This window comes from Eubalaena glacialis, chromosome 18 (genome assembly GCF_028564815.1).
Source record: "Eubalaena glacialis isolate mEubGla1 chromosome 18, mEubGla1.1.hap2.+ XY, whole genome shotgun sequence".
Lineage (NCBI taxonomy): Eukaryota > Metazoa > Chordata > Mammalia > Artiodactyla > Balaenidae > Eubalaena > Eubalaena glacialis.
The window spans coordinates 48,479,045-48,499,722 of record NC_083733.1 but is presented as its reverse complement, the minus strand read 5'-3'; the positions used below and the strand labels follow the sequence as shown (position 1 = coordinate 48,499,722).

The 20,678-nt window shown below is 37.1% G+C and overlaps 2 protein-coding genes across 2 annotated transcripts in view; one reads left to right on the top strand and one right to left on the bottom strand.

Moving 5' to 3' along the window:
• Positions 1 to 2,783: 2,783 nt before the first annotated feature.
• Positions 2,784 to 20,678, bottom strand: part of URI1 (URI1 prefoldin like chaperone) — a 71,740-nt gene continuing 53,845 nt past the window's right edge. Inside the window, exons 7-11 of the mRNA XM_061172929.1 lie at positions 20,107 to 20,281; positions 18,453 to 18,789; positions 16,546 to 16,688; positions 7,830 to 8,079; positions 2,784 to 3,641 (exon numbers count right to left, since the gene is read on the bottom strand). Coding sequence (XP_061028912.1) covers positions 3,459 to 3,641; positions 7,830 to 8,079; positions 16,546 to 16,688; positions 18,453 to 18,789; positions 20,107 to 20,281 — 1,088 coding nt within the window. The 3' untranslated portion in view covers positions 2,784 to 3,458. The remainder of the gene's footprint in view (positions 3,642 to 7,829; positions 8,080 to 16,545; positions 16,689 to 18,452; positions 18,790 to 20,106; positions 20,282 to 20,678) is intronic.
• LOC133077968 (eukaryotic initiation factor 4A-I-like) lies at positions 5,957 to 7,256 on the top strand. The gene is given in 1 exon segment (XM_061172789.1): positions 5,957 to 7,256. A coding segment is annotated over 1 exon segment (1,173 nt). The 5' UTR covers positions 5,957 to 6,019; the 3' UTR covers positions 7,193 to 7,256.

Sequence of the window (20,678 nt, the reverse complement as noted above, 5' to 3'; positions counted from 1 at the left end):
GTGGGTTTTTTATTTTTGCTAGATACGTACTACAGTACTATATGATCCACGGATACAGAACCATGGATACAGAGGGACAGCTGTAAAGTTATATGCCAACTTTCAACTGTGAGGAGAGCCAGTGCCCCAACCTCAGAGCTGTTCAAGGGTCAACTGTACTAGATATTTTAAAAATAAGTAAATACATTGTATATAATAAGAGCCACGTTTCTCACTATTGAAGAAAGATGTCATAAATAAGGAAAAACTGAAACGAATCCTGTGGTTGTTAGATTACAATCAGAAGTATCAGTGTACACTTACATTTTTTAATGTACATAAACAAATATACATAGATATGTGCATCAGTTAGTATAATTTACTAGCCCTATCTACTAAAAGTGCCTAGAAGCAATGACACCAAAATGGCAATACACACACCTACATGAGAAGATGTTGGTTTTTAAACACCATTCTCCAATAAAAGGATCAAAGGCTCCTTGGAGAAGTGGTTACTGGTTCCAAGGCTGGGGCAGGAAAAATACACACCTATAACATTTTGTGGTGTCAGACAGAAAGTGTTCAAAACAGATGGAGACTTGTTGAAAGAATTCAGGAGCCAACTCAAAGGAGTTCCTAAAGGTCAAAGGTAGAACAATTTGAATAAACAAAATAATGATAATTGGATTTTGACCCACAGAATAAGACTATCCAAGTCCATACAGATACAAATTAATAAACAGGGGGAGGGGTGGCTGGAGGGTAATGACACAGATTTTCATTACAAAAGAATTCCAAGAAATAAATGTAGAAAGAAAGGGCAAAACAGAGAAATCACTATTAGGCAAATACCACAGTAATAACTGTTGCAGACAAGATCCACAAATGAATGTGAAAATTAGCGGGCTTAAGGTTGAGGAGAAAAAGAAATCTGTAAATCGCAAAGTATCTCCTCCAAGATATTTAATTAACTACAAAGAAAAAGACAGTAACTTTACAGTGGAGAAACCTGGCAGACATCCCCTTAACCAAGTGATCAAGGTTAAAGTGATGCAGCTCGAAATTAAGGACCTCCTGAAATGACTCACTAGAACGCATCTCTGATCTGAACCTCTTGATATTATCTATTTCTGTGGTAGTCTTGCCAAAAATGCAAAACCTCATTCTAATCATGTGTATTGGACAAACCCAAATTGAGGAACATCATACAAAATACCTGACCAGTACTCTTCAAAAATACCAAAGTCATGAAAGATAAGGAAAAACTGAAAAACTGCCAGTGATTGGAGAAGACTAAGGAGCAACAACAAATAAATGCAAGGTGGGATCCTATATAGGATCTTGGACAGAAAAGAACGCCTAGTAGAAAGTTGGTGAAATTCAAATATGATCTATAGTTAATAGCATTGCACCAAAGTGAATTTCCTGGTTTTAATAATTGTGTTATGTTCATACAAGATGTTATAATTTTAGGAGAAGCTGGATGAGGGGATATATGGGAACTCTATTTTTTGCAATTTTTCTGTAGGTCTAAAATTAGTTCAAAATTAAAAGTTAAAAAAAATTCAGTCTGTTCTGTTTTACGACTTAAAAGAGAACACTTAAGACCAACTTCATTTTATCATATTGAATATTGAATTTCATATGAAAAATAAAGCTACAAGGTTAAGTTACAATTTGAAACTTTGTTTTAAGACTGAAGCTATGAAGTGGGGCAACACTACTTCATTTGGTCTTCAGCAGAAAATCTAATACTTCTTTGTTCCTACTACCATCTTGTTCCATGAGGGAACATCTTATTTGCACGAAGAAACATAAACTACATAAACAACAACAGTCTCAAGATGAAGTTGAAGAACATGAGAAATTATTTAATGACAGTACTCTTGAAATCATATGTCTGCAAAGAACACCAGAATAATCCCACAGTGAAGTTTGTTTCTGGGGGAAAATCGAACACAGAAAGGCTCACTTGACAAGCAGTTGGAGTTGGGGGCTCCTTTGTGTGTGTGATTGTACTCTTGGTTGTTTTCTTTTTTGTGGGGGATTGGCTGAGAGAAAAAGTTTTTAATTAAAAATACATGCACAGTTGATCAAAATTTACTAAAGAACAAATCTTCTACATTTTTAGGCAGTCTTTTAAAATCAGTCCTCTGTTCTGATCTGAATTATCCATTAACTTGTGGGGATTCAGGCTCACCCCCTTATTATTAAAATACATATTCATAAAACTTTTACAGTTGTGCTGTTCTAGTTACAAATAGCTTCTACTTTTCTAGGACATAATTTCACTTTGTTTAAGCAAGAATTCATTAAAGAAGCTATAAATAACCTTTAAATATTTAGCCATGAACAGAGGGTGGACTGGCCTTGATGGCTTATTTTAGTACTAATGCAGAATGCTTTTTAAAAGCTACATTTTAGCATGCATCAAGCTAATGATTAACACTTGCAGTGTAATTTTCAACGTTAGAATAAATTTCTCTTTATTTTAAGGAGTTCTACCAAAAGTAAATATGTTTTTCAATCATTTACTACTAGGAAAGTAACCTTAAAGAACGAAAATGAAAAAAAAAAAAAAAAAAGAACGAAAATGTTTGGGAGATTAAAACATACAATTTCTTATTTTAAATTTTTATTTATTTATTTATCTATTTATTTATTTTTATTATCTAGACAACCTTTCCTTCTCTCCCAAAATATAATGCCAGTTAAAACTGCACACACTAGGGAAGAACTGCCTATGGAATTGTAAGAATTCAAGGATCCATTGTGTGGTGCATGGAACATATATATGAATCAAATACATTTTTATATTTGATTCTGAATCATAAAGTTCACAACATTTTAGAGACCAAGTTTCATAAAATTTTTACTTAAAAAAAAATTTACAAAATACCATTCTTCCAATCAAAGAAACTTTCCCTTGGGTACATGCAGCTTTCTGTCTTAGAGATTACAGAATGACAGTCAAAGGGGGGAGAGATTTTTTCAATAGCCACCTAGCTGCAAAACCTACAAGAAGTAGATTTTTTTAAAGTGCCTTTAAAATGCTTAAGCAAGTAATATAATTGTTGAAACTATTTGAAATTTTAAAAGTTTCTTTAAAATGGTCCATATGGTACGCACAATATCACAGCTGGTACAAAACTGCCAGTATTTAGTTCAAAACACAAAAACAATGCATATGAACAGTATTCTTTGAAAAATAATTCAAAATGCTGCCACTACTTCATAAGGCAAACTTAAACAAGAGTGTTGACAGTATTCAGAGAATTAACGAAACAAGCTGAATATTAAAGTATTTAAATATTTACTTTGATTTCTTTTTAACACCATTGATAACAGTAAGAGAACTTGCTGTTAAATTAACTCAGGATGCCTTATTTCAAATTACATGTAACATATTTTGCTATATATATTCTAAACAATTGCAAAACTAGGTTTTAGGATGTAAACTCCCATTTCCTAGGCAGGCCCTAGTTTTTCTGCTGCAATCTGGCAGCTTTGAACTTTGAAACCCTCTTTGTAGTTCCTTCTGATACTTCTGACAGAACTTCTTTTCGTTCTGGAATGGTGGGTAGCACAGGATGAGCCATGGCTGGGTGTGGTGTTAAGGAAGGTGACAAAAATTCTTTTTCTATTACAGTTCCAGAAAAAGCCTGGAAGACAAAAGTCAGATTATGATAATGAAATGCAAATAAGGTGCCCACAAAGTCTTTATCCTGTATTTGCCAATTAGACATTTCTTTTCATTAAAAGTAAATTCATAAGATTTTTTTGATAGAACTATAACATCAAAATACAAATTGCTCATAGAAATCAAGTACCATTAAAATATATCTTAGTTACACCACCAAATATAAGTAGATTTTTTAATAGTACACATGCAAGAAAACAAAAATGTAAAAACATGTTCACATGGGATTTTTTAAAAATGGGTAAATAAAAGGTCCTCAACTTTCATACATTCCATTTATATCCAGACCATGCTGTGAAAAATAATGTATTAAAATTAAGAATTCTATTAGGGTGTCAAACATCAGCTGATGAATGAGCTATCCTATGGTGGCCATGCTGCCTGTGAGCCAAGAGCTTAGTTTCAGCAGCAGTGACATCTCTTAGGTGGTGTTCATTCATGCAACTATTTGCGTATTTTATTGCATCTTGCCTCATTTTTATTTGAGATCAGTGGAAACTGAAAATTGAAAGTGCTGGTGCTAGTGGAAGTAAGTATCAGTCTCAAATTTTCATACAATTAATTCAATGAGAGAAATCAAGGCACCACAAAAAATGATTCTTTAATCTCAACCAGATGTTTGCTGGACTTAATTTTGGTCAACTGTATGTAATGTATGTATGTAATGTGTACAAAATGATGGAAATAAAACCAAAGATATGTCTTTTTATGTACAGATCTATCAAAATCAAGAAGTTATGATTTTTTTCCCCAAGATTTCTAGTATTTGAAACCCCCTCACTTTCATCTTCTAAAGACTCATTACGTACAAACTAAAATTTGACATGTAAACTTTCATGTATATTTAGCTTGACTTTGTCTACCAAGTGTACAAAATGACAATGTATCACTTGAATAGTTTAAAAAGCCAACCTCCACCAGCTTGCCCCACCAACAAAACGAAAACCAAAAATGCCCTGACCCTCCCACAGTACTTTGAGACCTTGGGTGGAGTCCAGCTCTTAAAAGAAATTCAAAGTCTACTTTTCTAAAAACTCTATTTTATCACGATGAGCACAGAGCCTTCTTATTATACTAAAAATGCTTTTGAAAAAGAATATTTTAACATTTAAAGATATCAAAAAAGATATCTTTCAAAGTACTTGCCATAATCCCATGAACTATTTATTTTGATGTTAAAAAATTTATAGCACCTAGGTGGCTAACTGTAACAGTTCAATACAAAATGCAAAGCTATTAAATAGGTTGAAATGAAAATAAGTTCCAGACTTGAGCTCTAGCTATACCACAATATATTAAGTCCTTACAAAAACCTAATTTTCAGATACTTAAAAACAGCAAAAGTCTACCACCTGTTTTTCTAACAGTAGGGAAGACTATTAAATAAGTTAAGATACTCTCCAGGTCAACTGAAATCATTATATTGGGAGAAGGGAAGGAGAATATTCTAATCATACATACTGCCCCTAATTACCAATGACCCCTCCATCCCCAGTTACCATTTAGTACAATCAGTACCACTTAGGGACTATTTAGCAAAAGCAACAGAAGTTTTACATATGTTTATTCATATATAAAGATATATATTTTTATATGTATTTGACTTATACTCAAATGGGTATATCAGTTTGATATGGGTATGAGTTCCCCAGTCTTCCTAAATACTTCTTAAATTAAAAATCTGAAATACCCACAAAACGTAAGAGTAAAAAAATATCAAGTCTGGGTATAATGGAAACCATAACATTCTTATTTTGGTATCTCCCAATACCCCTCCTTTCCCCACACAAAAAACTATGTGCAACATGGTTGGTAAGAGTATATGTGTGCACTCATTTTTCTGAGGAGAGGATCTCCAGCTCTCACTAAATTGTAAAATGGTTCCACAATTCCAAAGAGTTAAAAATTTCACTGGCACGAGCCAAAACATAGGACTATAGATAATTATCTGTCATGTATATATTTTTTCTTTAACTCAACCAAAGCATTTAAAAGAGAAAAGTACAATCTGTTACTTGAACTAGCATAAAATGACTGTAAGTCTGATCTAGTGGAATTTATTTAAAATAAGCTGCTAAATAATTTTCTAGACATGGGACTTCCCTGGCAGTCCAGTAGTTAAGACTCCATGCTTCCACTGCATGGGGCATGGGTTCGAACCCTGGTCAGGTAACTAAGATTCCACATGCTGTGTGGTGCAGCCAAAAAAAAAAAAAAAAATTCTAGCCAAAAATGAAATAAATACATATGCTAATTAAGATACTTTAAAATTCCTCCTAGTTTCTAAGGATCATGTCTGCGAGTCAGGATTCCTGATCTAGAGACAATGGCCCCGATGGGATGGAGCCCGAAGGCGTCATCGAGAGTAACTGGAATGAGATCGTTGACAGCTTTGATGACATGAACCTTTCGGAGTCACTCCTCCGTGGCATCTACGCCTACGGTTTTGAGAAGCCCTCTGCCATCCAGCAGCGAGCCATTCTTCCTTGTATCAAGGGTTACGATGTGATCGCTCAAGCCCAATCTGGGACTGGGAAAACGGCCACTTTTGCCATATCAATTTTGCAGCACATTGAATTGGATCTAAAGGCCACCTAGGCCTTGGTCCTGGCACCCACTAGAGAGTTGGCTCAGCAGATACAGAAGGTAGTTATGGCCTTAGGAGATTACATGGGTGCCTCGTGCCATGCCTGCATTGGGGGTACCAATGTGCGTGCTGAGGTGCAGAAGCTGCAGATGGAAGCTCCCCATATCATCGTGGGTACCCCAGGCCGTGTGTTCGACATGCTTAACCGGAGATACTTGTCTCCCAAGTACATCAAGATGTTTGTACTGGATGAAGCTGATGAAATGTTAAGCCGTGGGTTCAAGGACCAGATCTATGACATATTCCAAAAGCTCAATAGCAACACCCAGGTGGTTTTGCTGTCGGCTACAATGCCTTCCGATGTGCTTGAGGTGACCAAGAAGTTCATGAGGGACCCAATTAGAATTCTTGTCAAGAAAGAAGAGTTGACACTGGAGGGTATCCGCCAATTCTACATCAATGTGGAACGAGAGGAGTGGAAGCTGGACACACTGTGTGACTTGTATGAAACCCTGACCATCACCCAGGCAGTCATCTTCATCAACACCCAAAGGAAGGTGGATTGGCTCACTGAGAAGATGCATGCCCGAGACTTCACCGTCTCTGCCATGCACGGAGATATGGACCAAAAAGAATGAGACGTTATCATGAGGGAGTTCCGCTCTGGCTCTAGCAGAGTATTGATTACCACTGACCTACTGGCCAGAGGCATCGATGTGCAGCAGGTTTCCTTAGTCATCAACTATGACCTCCCCACCAACAGGGAAAACTACATCCACAGAATCAGTCGAGGTGGACGTTTTGGCCGTAAGGGTGTGGCTATTAACATGGTGACAGAAGAAGACAAGAGGACTCTTCGAGACATTGAGACCTTCTACAACACCTCCATTGAGGAGATGCCCCTCAATGTTGCTGACCTCATCTGAGACGGGCTGTCCTGCTACCTAGCCCCAGCCAGGGCTCAATCCTTGGGGGGTGCTGAGGAGCAGCAGGAGGGGGGAGGGAAGGGAGTCAAGGGATGGACATCTTGTCATTTTTTTCTTTTCTTTTTTTTTTTCTTTGAATAAATGTCACTTTTTGAGGCAAAAAAAAAAAAAAAAAAAAAAATCCTATTTCACAGAAATAGAACTTCAAGAGTGGTAATACTTCCATTTTGAACTACTTTATTATAATACCTATATTGTGTTTGCTAGTGACTATTAGTTTTTTATAAATCATTAATTATCAAAAAAGCACAAGCCTAGAATTAATTAATTAGGATCTATGACTTTTGAGACTAAATATATGTATGAACTAAAGAAGCTACAAGATAAACAATGCTATTACTCTGTCGATTAACTTCAATAAATAATTATATAAAATAATTCAAGAACAATAAGATTAATGATTTCCAGACCATACCTGGAAGATTCAGCAGCTACAATTTTTAAAAAATCTTTTCAACTCCAAAATGGGGAAAATGAATTGCATACCCCTTTGAAATGGAGCTACCACCACCTTTTTAACTCACAAAGATTGGTCAAAGATACTATATAAAATAAAGAGTTAAAGATACACACATACCTCAGGTGTTACTGATAAAGGCAAAAGTTTCTTTTGATGATTTTCTTGTTGTTCCTCGTCCAAAATGCTCTCATTAGCATCACTACAAGTGGCCTCTTCACAGCTAATGCTCCTCAAGACTCCCCGTCTATCATCGAAGTCAGCAGCACTGCTTTCACTGGTATCACTGCAAACACTGTTCTCTCTACTGCGAGACTTCAGGATGGACTTACGAGGGACATATTCTCCATTCACGATATCAACGAAGACTCTATAATATCAAAAAAAATACACTCTTTAGTTAACTCATAAAACTGAGGATAAATTTACAAGGATTTTTAAAAATCTTTTCTAGAAATTAATCTGAAATGTTTTATTCAAACTTATATCCAAAATTTTCACCATCACAATAGTTCTGTAGCCTCGAATGACGTATTTACATTACTTTTATTATTGTTTGGCCTAATAAAACACAGCCGTTTATCTATACACATGTTCTGGGTGACAACAGCGTGATTTGCCAAAATTCTACATATATTTTAGACCTACTCAGAAGTCATTTAGCAATTTTCACTGTTTTACAAATAAGCGTCATGAAAACAGTAGGTATTTTCAAATGATAGCTTTCTCAACAAACAATACAACAAAAAATTGGAATAGCATACTTAACTTCGACTCTGTGGAAAGGTAAAGCACATGCCAAGCACTGTCATAGCTGTGATAGGAAAGTGCTGCCCCAGCACACTAGAAACACAAACTTTCATTCTAAAGTTAACATACAACATTTTTTGACTAGATTGGGAATGTTTTAAAAGCACTGGCAAAGAGGGGCAAAAGCAAAAAACCAAGCAACATTCCAATTGCTTTGAACTGAGAAGCTGGGGTGGGGCTCAGCAGCTCCTGTGAGAGCCTTTAAAACACTAAGCTAGAGGGGAGGGGCAAGATGGCGGAAGAGTAAGACGCGGAGATCACCTTCCTCCCCACAGATACATGAGAAATACATCTACACGTGGAACTGCTCCTACAGAACACCCACTGAACGCTGGCAGAAGACGTCAGACCTCCCAAAAGGCAAGAAAATCCCCACGTACTTGGGTAGGGCAAAAGAAAAAAGAAATAACAGAGACAAAAGAATAGGGACGGGACCTGCACCAGTGGGAGGGAGCTGTGAAGGAGGAAAGGTTTCCACACACTAGGAAGCCCCTTCGTGGGCAGAGACCGCGGGTAGCAGAGGGGGGAAGCTTCGGAGCCACGGAGGAGAGCGCAGCCACATTGGTGCGGAGGGCAAAGCGGAGATTCCCGCACAGAGGAGCGGTGCCGACCAGCACTCACCAGCCCGAGAGGCTTGTCTGCTCAGCCGCCGGGGCGGGCGGGGCCTGGGAGCTGGGGCTCGGGCTTCGGTGCTAGCCGGGAGGGAGTCCGGGAAAAAGACTGCAGCTGCCAAAGAGGCAAGAGAATTTTTCTTGCCTCTTTGTTTCGCGGCGCGCAAGGAGAGGGGATTCAGAGCGCCGCCTAAACGAGCTCCAGAGACGGGCGCGAGCCGCGGCTATCAGCGCGGATCCCACAGCAACAGGGACGCAGAGGGAAAAACGGAGAGATTCCCGCACAGAGGCTCGGCGCCGAGCAGCACTCACCAGCCCGAGAGGCTTGTCTGCTCACCCGCCGGGGCGGGCGGGGGCTGGGAGCTGAGGCGCGGGCTTCGGTCGGATCCCAGGGAGAGGACTGGGGTTGGCTGCGTGAACACAGCCTGAAGGGTCTAGCGCACCACAACTAGCCGGGAGGGTGCACGAGAAAAAGTCTGCAGCTGCCGAAGAGGCAGGAGACTTTTTCTTGCCTCTTTGTTTCGCGGCGTGCAAGGAGAGGGGATTCAGAGCGCCACTTAAACGAACTCCAGAGACGGGCGCGAGCCGCGGCTATCAGCGCGGACCCCAGAGACGGGCATGAGACGCTAAGGCTGCTGCTGCCGCCACCAAACAGCCTGTGGGCGAGCACAGGTCATTCTCCACACCGCCCCTCCCGGGAGCCTGTGCAGCCCGCCATGGCCAGGCTCCCGTAATCTGGGGACAACTTCCCCGGGAGAGCGCACGGCGCGCCTCAGGCTGCTGCAACGTCACGCCGGCTTCTGCCGCCGCAGGCTCGCCCCGCCTCCTCCGTACCGCTCCCTCCCCCCGGCCTGACTGAGCCAGAGCCCCCGAATCAGCTGCTCCTTTAACCCCGTTCTGTCTGGGCGGGGAACAGACGCCCTCAGGGGACCTACATGCAGAGGCGGGTCCAAATCCAAAGCTGAACCCCGGGAGCTGTACGAACAAAGAAGAGAAAGGGAAATCTCTCCCAGCAGCCTCAGAAGCAGCGGATTAAAGCTCCACAAACAACTTGATGTGCCTGCATCTGTTGAATACCTGAATAGACAACGAATCATCCCAAATTTAGGAGATGGACTTTGGGAGCAGGATATATTAACTTTTCCCCTTTTCCTTTTTTTTGTGAGTGTAGATGTGTATGCTTCTGGGTGAGATTTTGTCTGTATAGCTTTGCTCTCACCGTTAGTCCTAGGGTTAGGTCCGTCCGTTTTTTTTTGTTTTGTTTTGTTTTTTTTTTTTGGCTTAAAAATTTTTTTTTCCCTAATAAATGTTTTCTTAATAATTTTTTCCTTATTTTCTATTTTTAAAAAAATTTTTTAATAAGTTTTTTCATATTTTTATTTTAAAAAATTAAAAAAATTTTTTTTCTTAATAAATTTTTTCTAAATAATTTTTTTCTTATTTTTAGTATAAAAAATTAATAAATCTATTTTTAAAAATTAAAAAAAAATTTTTTTTCTTAATAAATTTACTCTTAATAATTTTTTTCTTATTTTTTATTATAATTGCTTTATTTTATTTTATTTTATCCTCTTTTTTCTTTCTTCCCATTTTTTCTCCCTTTTATTCTGAGCCGTGTGGATGAAAGGCTCTTGGTGCTCCAGCCAGGCATCAGGGCTGTGCCTCTGAGGTGGGAGAGCCAACTTCAGGACACTGGTCCACAAGAGACCTCCCAGCTCCATGTAATACCAAACGGCGAAAATCTCTCACAGATCTCCATCTCAACATCAAGACCCAGCTTCACTCAACGACCAGCAAGCTACAGTGCTGGACACCCTATGCCAAACAACTAGCAAGAGAGGAACACAGCCCCATCCATTAACAGAGAGGCTGCCTAAAATCATAATAAGGCCACAGACACCCCAAAACACACCACCAGACGTGGACGAACCCACCAGAAAGACAACATCCAGCCTCATCCACCAGAACACAGGCACTAGTTCCCTCCACCAGGAAACCTACACAACCCACTGAACCAACCTTAGCCACTGGGGACAGATACCAAAAACAACGGGAACTACGAACCTGCAGCCTGTGAAAAGGAGACCCCAAACACAGTAAGATAAGCAAAATGAGAAGACAGAAAAACACACAGCAGATGAAGGAGCAGGGTCAAAACACACCAGACCTAACAAATGAAGAGGAAATAGGTAGTCTACCTGAAAAAGAATTCAGAATAATGATAGTAAGGATGATCCAAAGTCTTGGAAATAGAATAGACAAAATGCAAGAAACATTTAACAAGGACGTAGAAGAACTAAAGAGGAACCAAGAAACGATGAAAAGCACAATAAATGAAATTAAAAATACTCTAGATGGGATCAATAGCAGAATAACTGAGGCAGAAGAACGGATAAGTGACCTGGAAGATAAAATGGTGGAAATAACTACTGCAGACCAGAATAAAGAAAAAAGAATGAAAAGAACTGAGGACAGTCTCAGAGACCTCTGGGACAACATTAAACGCACCAACATTCGAATTATAGGGGTCCCAGAAGAAGAAGAGAAAAAGAAAGGGACTGAGAAAATATTTGAAGAGATTATAGTTGAAAACTTCCCTAATATGGGAAAGGAAATAGTTAATCAAGTCCTGGAAGCACAGAGAGTCCCATACAGGATAAATCCAAGGAGAAACACACCAAGACACATATTAATCAAACTATCAAAAATTAAATATAAAGAAAACATATTAAAAGCAGCAAGGGAAAAACAACAGATAACACACAAGGGCATCCCCATAAGGTTAACAGCTGATCTTTCAGCAGAAATGCTGCAAGCCAGAAGGGAGTGGCAGGATATACTTAAAGTGATGAAGGAGAAAAACCTACAACCAAGATTACTCTACCCAGCAAGGATCTCATTCAGATTTGATGGAGAAATTAAAACCTTTACAGACAAGCAAAAGCTGAGAGAGTTCAGCACCACCAAACCAGCTTTACAACAAATGCTAAAGGAACTTCTCTAGGCAAGAAACACAAGAGAAGGAAAACACCTACAATAACAAACCCAAAACATTTAAGAAAATGGGAATAGGAACATACATATCGATAATTACCTTAAATGTAAATGGATTAAATGCTCCCACCAAAAGACACAGACTGGCTGAATGGATACAAAAACAAGACCCATATATATGCTGTCTACAAGAGACCCACTTCAGACCTAGAGACACAGACTGAAAGTGAGGGGATGGAAAAAGATATTCCATGCAAATGGAAATCAAAAGAAAGCTGGAGTAGCAATTCTCATATCAGACAAAATAGACTTTAAAATAAAGACAATTACAAGAGACAAAGACGGACACTATATAATGATCAAGGGATCGATCCAAGAGGAAGGTATAACAATTGTAAATATTTATGCACCCAACATAGGAGCACCTCAATACATAAGGCAAATACTAACAGCCATAAAAGGGGAAATCGACAGTAACACAATCATAGTAGGGGACTTTAACACCCCACTTTCACCAATGGACAGATCATCCAAAATGAAAATAAATAAGGAAACACAAGCTTTAAATGATACATTAAACAAGATGGACTTAATTGATATTTATAGGACATTCCACCCAAAAACAACAGAATACACATTTTTCTCAAGTGCTCATGGAACATTCTCCAGGATAGATCATATCTTGGGTCACAAATCAAGCCTTGGTAAATTTAAAAAAATTGAAATCGTATCAAGTATCTTTTCCGACCACAACGCTATGAGACTAGATATCAATTACAGGAAAAGATCTGTAAAAAATACAAACACATGGAGGCTACACAATACACTACTTAATAACGAAGTGATCACTGAAGAAATCAAAGGGGAAATCAAAAAATACCTAGAAACAAATGACAATGGAGACACGACGATCCAAAACCTATGGGATGCAGCAAAAGCAGTTCTAAGAGGGAAGTTTATAGCAATACAAGCCTACATCAAGAAACAGGAAACATCTCGAATAAACAACCTAACCTTGCACCTAAAGCAATTAGAGAAAGAAGAACAAAAAAACCCCAAAGCTAGCAGAAGGAAAGAAATGATAAAGATCAGATCAGAAATAAATGAAAAAGAAATGAAGGAAACAATAGCAAAAATCAATGAAACTAAAAGCTGGTTCTTTGAGAAGATAAACAAAATTGATAAACCATTAGCCAGACTCATCAAGAGAAAAAAGGAGAAGACTCAAATTAATAGAATTAGAAATGAAAAAGGAGAAGTAACCACTGACACTGCAGAAATACAAACGATCATAAGAGATTACTACAAGCAACTCTATGCTAATAAAATGGACAACCTGGAAGAAATGGACAGATTCTTAGAAATGCACAACCTGCCGAGACTGAACCAGGAAGAAATAGAAAATATGAACAGACCAATCACAAGCACTGAAATTGAAACTGTGATTAAAAATCTTCCAACACACAAAAGCCCAGGACCAGATGGCTTCACAGGCGAATTCTATCAAACATTTAGAGAAGAGCTAACACCTATCCTTCTCAAACTCTTCCAAAATATTGCAGAGGGAGGAACACTCCCCAACTCATTCTACGAGGCCACCATCACCCTGATACCAAAACCAGGCAAAGATGTCACAAAGAAAGAAAACTACAGGCCAATATCACTGATGAACATAGATGCAAAAATCCTCAACAAAATACTAGCAAACAGAATCCAACAGCACATTAAAAGGATCATACACCATGATCAAGTGGGGTTTATTCCAGGAATGCAAGGATTCTTCAATATACGCAAATCAATCAACGTGATACATCATATTAACAAATTGAAGGAGAAAAACCATATGATCATCTCAATAGATGCAGAGAAAGCTTTCGACAAAATTCAACACCCATTTATGATAAAAGTCCTGCAGAAAGTAGGCATAGAGGGAACTTTCCTCAACATAATAAAGGCCGTATATGACAAACCCACAGCCAACATTGTCCTCAATGGTGAAAAACTGAAACCACTTCCACTAAGATCAGGAACAAGACAAGGTTGCCCACTCTCATCACTATTATTCAACATAGTTTTGGAAGTGTTAGCCACAGCAATCAGAGACGAAAAAGAAATAAAAGGAATCCAAATCGGAAAAGAAGAAGTAAAGCTGTCACTGTTTGCAGATGACATGATACTATACATAGAGAATCCAAAAGATGCTACCAGAAAACTACTAGAGCTAATCAATGAATTTGGTAAAGTAGCAGGATACAAAATTAATGCACAGAAATCTCTTGCATTCCTGTATACTAATGATGAAAAATCTGAAAGTGAAATTAAGAAAACACTCCCGTTTACCATTGCAACAAAAAGAATAAAATACCTAGGAATAAACCTACCTAAGGAGACAAAAGACCTGTATGCAGAAAATTATAGGACACTGATGAAAGAAATTAAAGATGATACAAATAGATGGAGAGATATACCATGTTCTTGGATTGGAAGAATAAACACTGTGAAAATGACTCTGCTACCCAAAGCAATCTACAGATTCAATGCAATCCCTATCAAACTACCACTGGCATTTTTCACAGAACTAGAACAAAAAATTTCACAATTTGTATGGAAACACAAAAGACCCCGAATAGCCAAAGCAATCTTGAGAACGAAAAATGGAGCTGGAGGAATCAGGCTCCCTGACTTCAGACTATATTACAAAGCTACAGTAATCAAGACAGTTTGGTACTGGCACAAAAACAGAAATATAGATCAATGGAACAGGATAGAAAGCCCAGAGATAAGCCCACGCACATATGGTCACCTTATCTTTGATAAAGGAGGCAAGCATATACAGTGGAGAAAAGACAGCCTCTTCAATAAGTGGTGCTGGGAAAATTGGACAGGTACATGTAAAAGTATGAAATTAGAACACTCCCTAACACCATACACAAAAATAAACTCAAAATGGATTAAAGACCTAAGTGTAAGGCCAGACACTATCAAACTCTTAGAGGAAAACATAGGCAGAACACTGTATGACATAAGTCACAGCAAGATCCTTTTTGACCCAGGTCCTAGAGAAATGGAAATAAAAACACAAATAAACAAATGGGACCTAATGAAACTTAAAAGCTTTTGCACAGCAAAGGAAACCATAAACAAGACCAAAAGACAACCCTCAGAATGGGAGAAAATATTTGCAAATGAAGCAACTGACAAAGGATTAATCTCCAAGATTTACAAGCAGCTCATGCAGCTCAATAACAAAAAAACAAACAACCCAATCCAAAAATGGGCAGAAGACCTAAATAGACATTTCTCCAAAGAAGAGATACAGATTGCCAACAGACACATGAAAGAATGCTCAACATCATTAATCATTAGAGAAATGCAAATCAAAACTACAATGAGGTATCATCTCACACCGGTCAGAATGGCCATCATCAAAAAATCTAGAAACAATAAATGCTGGAGAGGGTGTGGAGAAAAGGGAACCCTCTTGCACTGTTGGTGGGAATGTAAATTGATACAGCCACTATGGAGAACAGTATGGAGGTTCCTTAAAAAACTAAAAATAGAACTACCATATGACCCAGCAATCCCACTACTGGGCATATACCCTGAGAAAACCATAATTCAGAAAGAGTCATGTACCAAAATATTCATTGCAGCTCTGTTTACAATAGCCAGGACATGGAAGCAACCTAGGTGTCCATCATCGGATGAATGGATAAAGAAGATGTGGCACATATATACAATGGAATATTACTCAGCCATAAAAAGAAATGAAATGGAGGTGTTTGTAATGAGGTGGATGGAGTTAAAGTCTGTCATACAGAGTGAAGTAAGTCAGAAAGAGAAAAACAAATACAGTATGCTAACACATATATATGGAATCTAAGGGAAAAAAAAAAAAAAGAGGTCATGAAGAACCTAGTGGCAAGATGGGAATAAAGACACAGACCTACTAGAGAATGGACTTGAGGATATGGGGAGGGGGAGGGGTGAGATGTGACAGGGTGAGAGAGTGTCATGGACATATATACACTACCAAATGTAAAATAGATAACTAGTGGGAAGCAGCCGCATAGCACAGGGAGATCAGCTCGGTGCTTTGTGACCACCTAGAGGGGTGGGATAGGGAGGGTGGGAGGGAGGGAGATGCAAGAGGGAAGAGATATGGCAACATATGTATATGTGTAACTGATTCACTTTGTTGTAAAGCAGAAGCTAGCACACCATTGTAAAGCAATTATACTTCAATAAAGATGTTTTAAAAAAAAAAAAAAAAAAAAAAAACACTAAGCTAACTCTATCAGAATACCTCACTTTTCAGTGAAAGCCTTCTGTGTTACAAGCAGCCTTTTCCTGTATATACTCAGTTGCAAGAAATGAGAAGGGAAGAGCAGACTGCTCTGCTATCTGTGAATACCACTCACCTGTAAATGTCAGCAGGAGTCCTGATCATAGGCAGATCTTGGGGAGAATGACCACTGCCAGAGCTGTTCTTTCGCTTACGTTTGGCTTCTTCTTTCTTTTCACTGAATTTTAAAGTGGTATTTTTTCCAGTATTTATTCGTACCTAAAAATTTCACAGCAAAAATTTATGATCCTTTTGAGAAATCAAGGCCAAAACTAAAACCAATAAACTCTACAATTAAAGAAATAATAGTAATAGAGGCAGTTTACATTTTTTGACACTGAAATGATGTGCATTATCAGCTAAGGCTAACAAGTCCTTATCTTATCATACTTCTATAGTATTAAATTATACCTTAAGTGACCAATTCTAGTCATCAGTGACTTTATTATTATACAGAAAGCAAAATACAAACTAAATGCTAGATTATTATAAGCTTTCACATCACCCATTACTTTGATATAAGTTTTTGGCTTAAATCATTCATTTCAAAACAAAGAGCACAATTAACCAAAATAAATATTCAGTAAGAATATAAAATTTAAGTCATAAAAACAATATTAGATAATGCTTAACTATTTAGAATTTTTAAAATACTTCTAATTTTAAAAAATTTAAGGACCAAAAAATAAAAATCAACCCTGTTCCGGATTAATACATTATTCTTCTATCCCTACTCGGCATTTACACCATCCTTCCACATTAATGACTGCTATTCCCCATAACATTCCTGCAAATATTATTTATTCTTCCTGTTTTATCTAAATGAAAACTAATTTAAAGCCTGAAAAGAGAATCACAAAACAAACTTTTTTCCTGGCTAATAGGTCAATTTTTTCCAAAGAATTCCAAGATGCTCCTTTTAGTCTGAAGTATTAGAATATATATTTTAAAACACCATATAAGTATTTCACTTCACATTAGAGCAGGGAAAACTTGACCTAAGAAATAGCAAATATGTCTTAAACACATTTCATTAAATAATAATCTCAGGCATTTAAGGCTGCTACCACAGACCCTTACCTCTGATACAGGCAAATCCTGCAAGGGTACCTTGTTGTGGTAAAAAAAAAAAAAAGCACCAAACTGAGAAAAAGGAGTCCCTGTTTTATTACTAACTAGCTCTATGGTCTTCTAGGCCCTAAGTTTCCTTGAGAAAGACAAATTAGAAAGATGAAATTCCCGGTGGCTCCTTAAAGCAGTATTATGAGGCCAAGAGAGCAAGGGAATGAGTTTAAGGTCCTTCCTTCAGTGAGATCCAACCTGCTTTGATCTGGGATTTTAAAACTGGGTATTCTACAATAAGTATGGAGGGAACAAAAAGTCTTTTGATACTAAGAAAATTTAAAAACCTGTATTAGAAGATCTCTCTGTAGTAACCCCCAGCTCTAAAATATCAAAATTCTAAAATCATGATTACCACCCAGAGATGTTTATATTTAATTTGTGAGAAATGGAACTAATTTTTACTTCCTTCTAAATCTTTCCTTTTTGCTCATGATGCTCCTATTCATTTTATACCCAAATAGAAACAACCTGATATAATTAAAAATTTAACTAATGCAAGTCACTTTCGTCTTAAATACACCAAAATGCCCAAATTAACTCTAGAATTCTTAAGAAAGCTTTCTGAATGAAGGACAGGTGGAGTTACAGTAGCTGTCACTCAAACTCATCTCCTTCCAGACCCCCAAATTTCAAATTCTATTGTGGCTTCAGAGAACGGACCAATACCAGCTAACTAGACTTTTTTTTTCCTTTTTCTTTTTAGATAAATTGGTCAGAGCAAGAGGCAAAAAATGGCTTTCTTGTTTGGCACGATCAACAATATTAATCCCTGTTAATATTGTTCTTTTAAAGAATATCATAGATGATCTCTAATATTCAAATTATATGAAAAATTAGTAAAGTTAAAAGTATACAAACCCTCTTAGGTTCGACAGTATGAGAAAAATATATTGTTGGTATAGAATTATCTTCAGCCCCTAAGGTATCATGGTCATTTTCATTATCACCACCATCATCATCATCATCATCTTCTTCATCTTCATTATTGTGATAAGAATTTGAACCATTCATTGAACAGTTCCACTGACTATTCACTTGACCATTGAACAGTTCTGAATTTGTAACATTCTGATAACAATTGCTGGGAGTGAGAGAGTCCGTTACTTGATTCATCATATTCACATTTATGTTCTGATCTTCCTTTTCCTCTTCAGAGGACGTATCTTCTCCATTTGCAATCACAGTATCAGGCTTACTAGAAAAAGAAAATTAACAAGATCAAACAAACACACTAGAATTTTACATATTCTAATTTGCACTTAAGTTCAAAGGGTAAAAACTAAGGTTTTGCATAAGGTATTTTTAAAGTAGATTTCTAGGCTAATAAAATGTTTTGAAATTAATAAAAAATAGTTTCTATGCTAATTCTATATGTTGTAGTTATTCAAACATAAGTAGAATACAGTAGATTTTTTTTTTATCTTTGCAAGGAGGATATTGGCCATATACAATAAAATACCATACAAATACAATCATAAATTTGTAAGAAATCACAGAGAATATGTTATCCCTATTTAAAGACCAGAAACTACAACCACAGAACTATAACATATTCTTTTCTATTTCTATAATCAAAATATTTTATAAGCATGTATTATTGTAATTTTAAAAAATAAAAGATTTCTACATATGTACATGATTTATACACATACATACACTTCTCATGCTTCATTCTACAAAGGATTTGAGGACCTTATAAAAATAACAAAACCCAAAATGCAACGAACTGAAATAACATCACGCAAAAGTAGAAAAAGAATCACGACCAAGAAAATCATAAGATTAAAAACTGATTTACAAAAATTAAACAGTATCAGTTAATCAAAAAGACCTAAGTATAGGTGAAATGGCAGTGAAAAAAATATCCTTTGTGCTTCATGTCTTATTTTTCACAGTAACTAATTCTGCATATCATTTAAGCAAAATAATATAGGAACTTCTATAGTAACAGTTTTCACTGAGCACTCTGATAATTCTGAGTGAGTGCTAATATGTATTTCAAATGGCAATTTGGTAAAGTTTTTCATATCTATAACTACTTGACCAGATTACAAATTACCTGCTCAATAAGCAGAAAAGTTTGCAAAGGAAAGCAAGGATAAACATTTTACAGCAACAAACTTAAACTGAATGCCCATATTTCTTTTTAACAAGTCATTCAAACATACAGCATTATCTTGACTACAGTATAAGAACTCATTTAAAATATAATATATAAAGCATCCATAATTATTAAAAGTGAAGTATCTGGTATATCTTACTTTATTATACAAAATAGGGCTGAAACCTTATAATAAAAAATAGGAATACTGATTTTGTGTATTTCTGTACACACACATGCACTGGCATGTGCATGAACACATGGCCTTAAAAGAAAATATTCTAGAGAATTAATATTTATTTTAGGGTGGTAGGGTTATTGATATTTTAGTATAGCATGCTTTTCTGTATTTTCTTCAATCAGCACATATTTTATAAGGAAATGTGTGTAAGGAACTTTGTCATTAGGTACCTATCAATATCAATTTCACCCAGCAATTCTTCTTGTCTCTCTAGTTCTTCAAGTCGATCCCACAGTTCCTTATCAGCAAGCAGATCCTTGGATTTTAGATCATTTGAGAATTCTGCTTCAAAAATATCTGAAGTTTTTGGTTTGGAGTGAGGTTTATGAGCAATTCGGTGTTTTGCTATTCAAAAAAAAAAAAAAAATGGCTGTTAAAAGCCAATTTTTAAAAGGCGCAAACCTAGACTTAATAAGATTTTCTCTTGGGGTGAGGGGGATATTGAGAAAGAGGGGGGCATGATTTTTAAGCCAAACAGTAGACCTCCAAGGATGTATGTCTCTTAGAATCTTGCTACTTAAGAGTGTAGTCCAAGGACCAGCAGTACTGGCATCCCTGGAGAACATTTCAGAAGTATAGACTCTCAGGGCCTCCCCAGACCTGCTGAATCAGAATCTGTATTTTAACAAGAGCCCCAGAGGATTCACAAGCATATTAAAGACTGTGAAGAGCTGCTTGAGAGCTTCAAAAATGCATAAGCAGAAATGGTCACAATGCACTCTAGCTATAATGCAAAATTCAA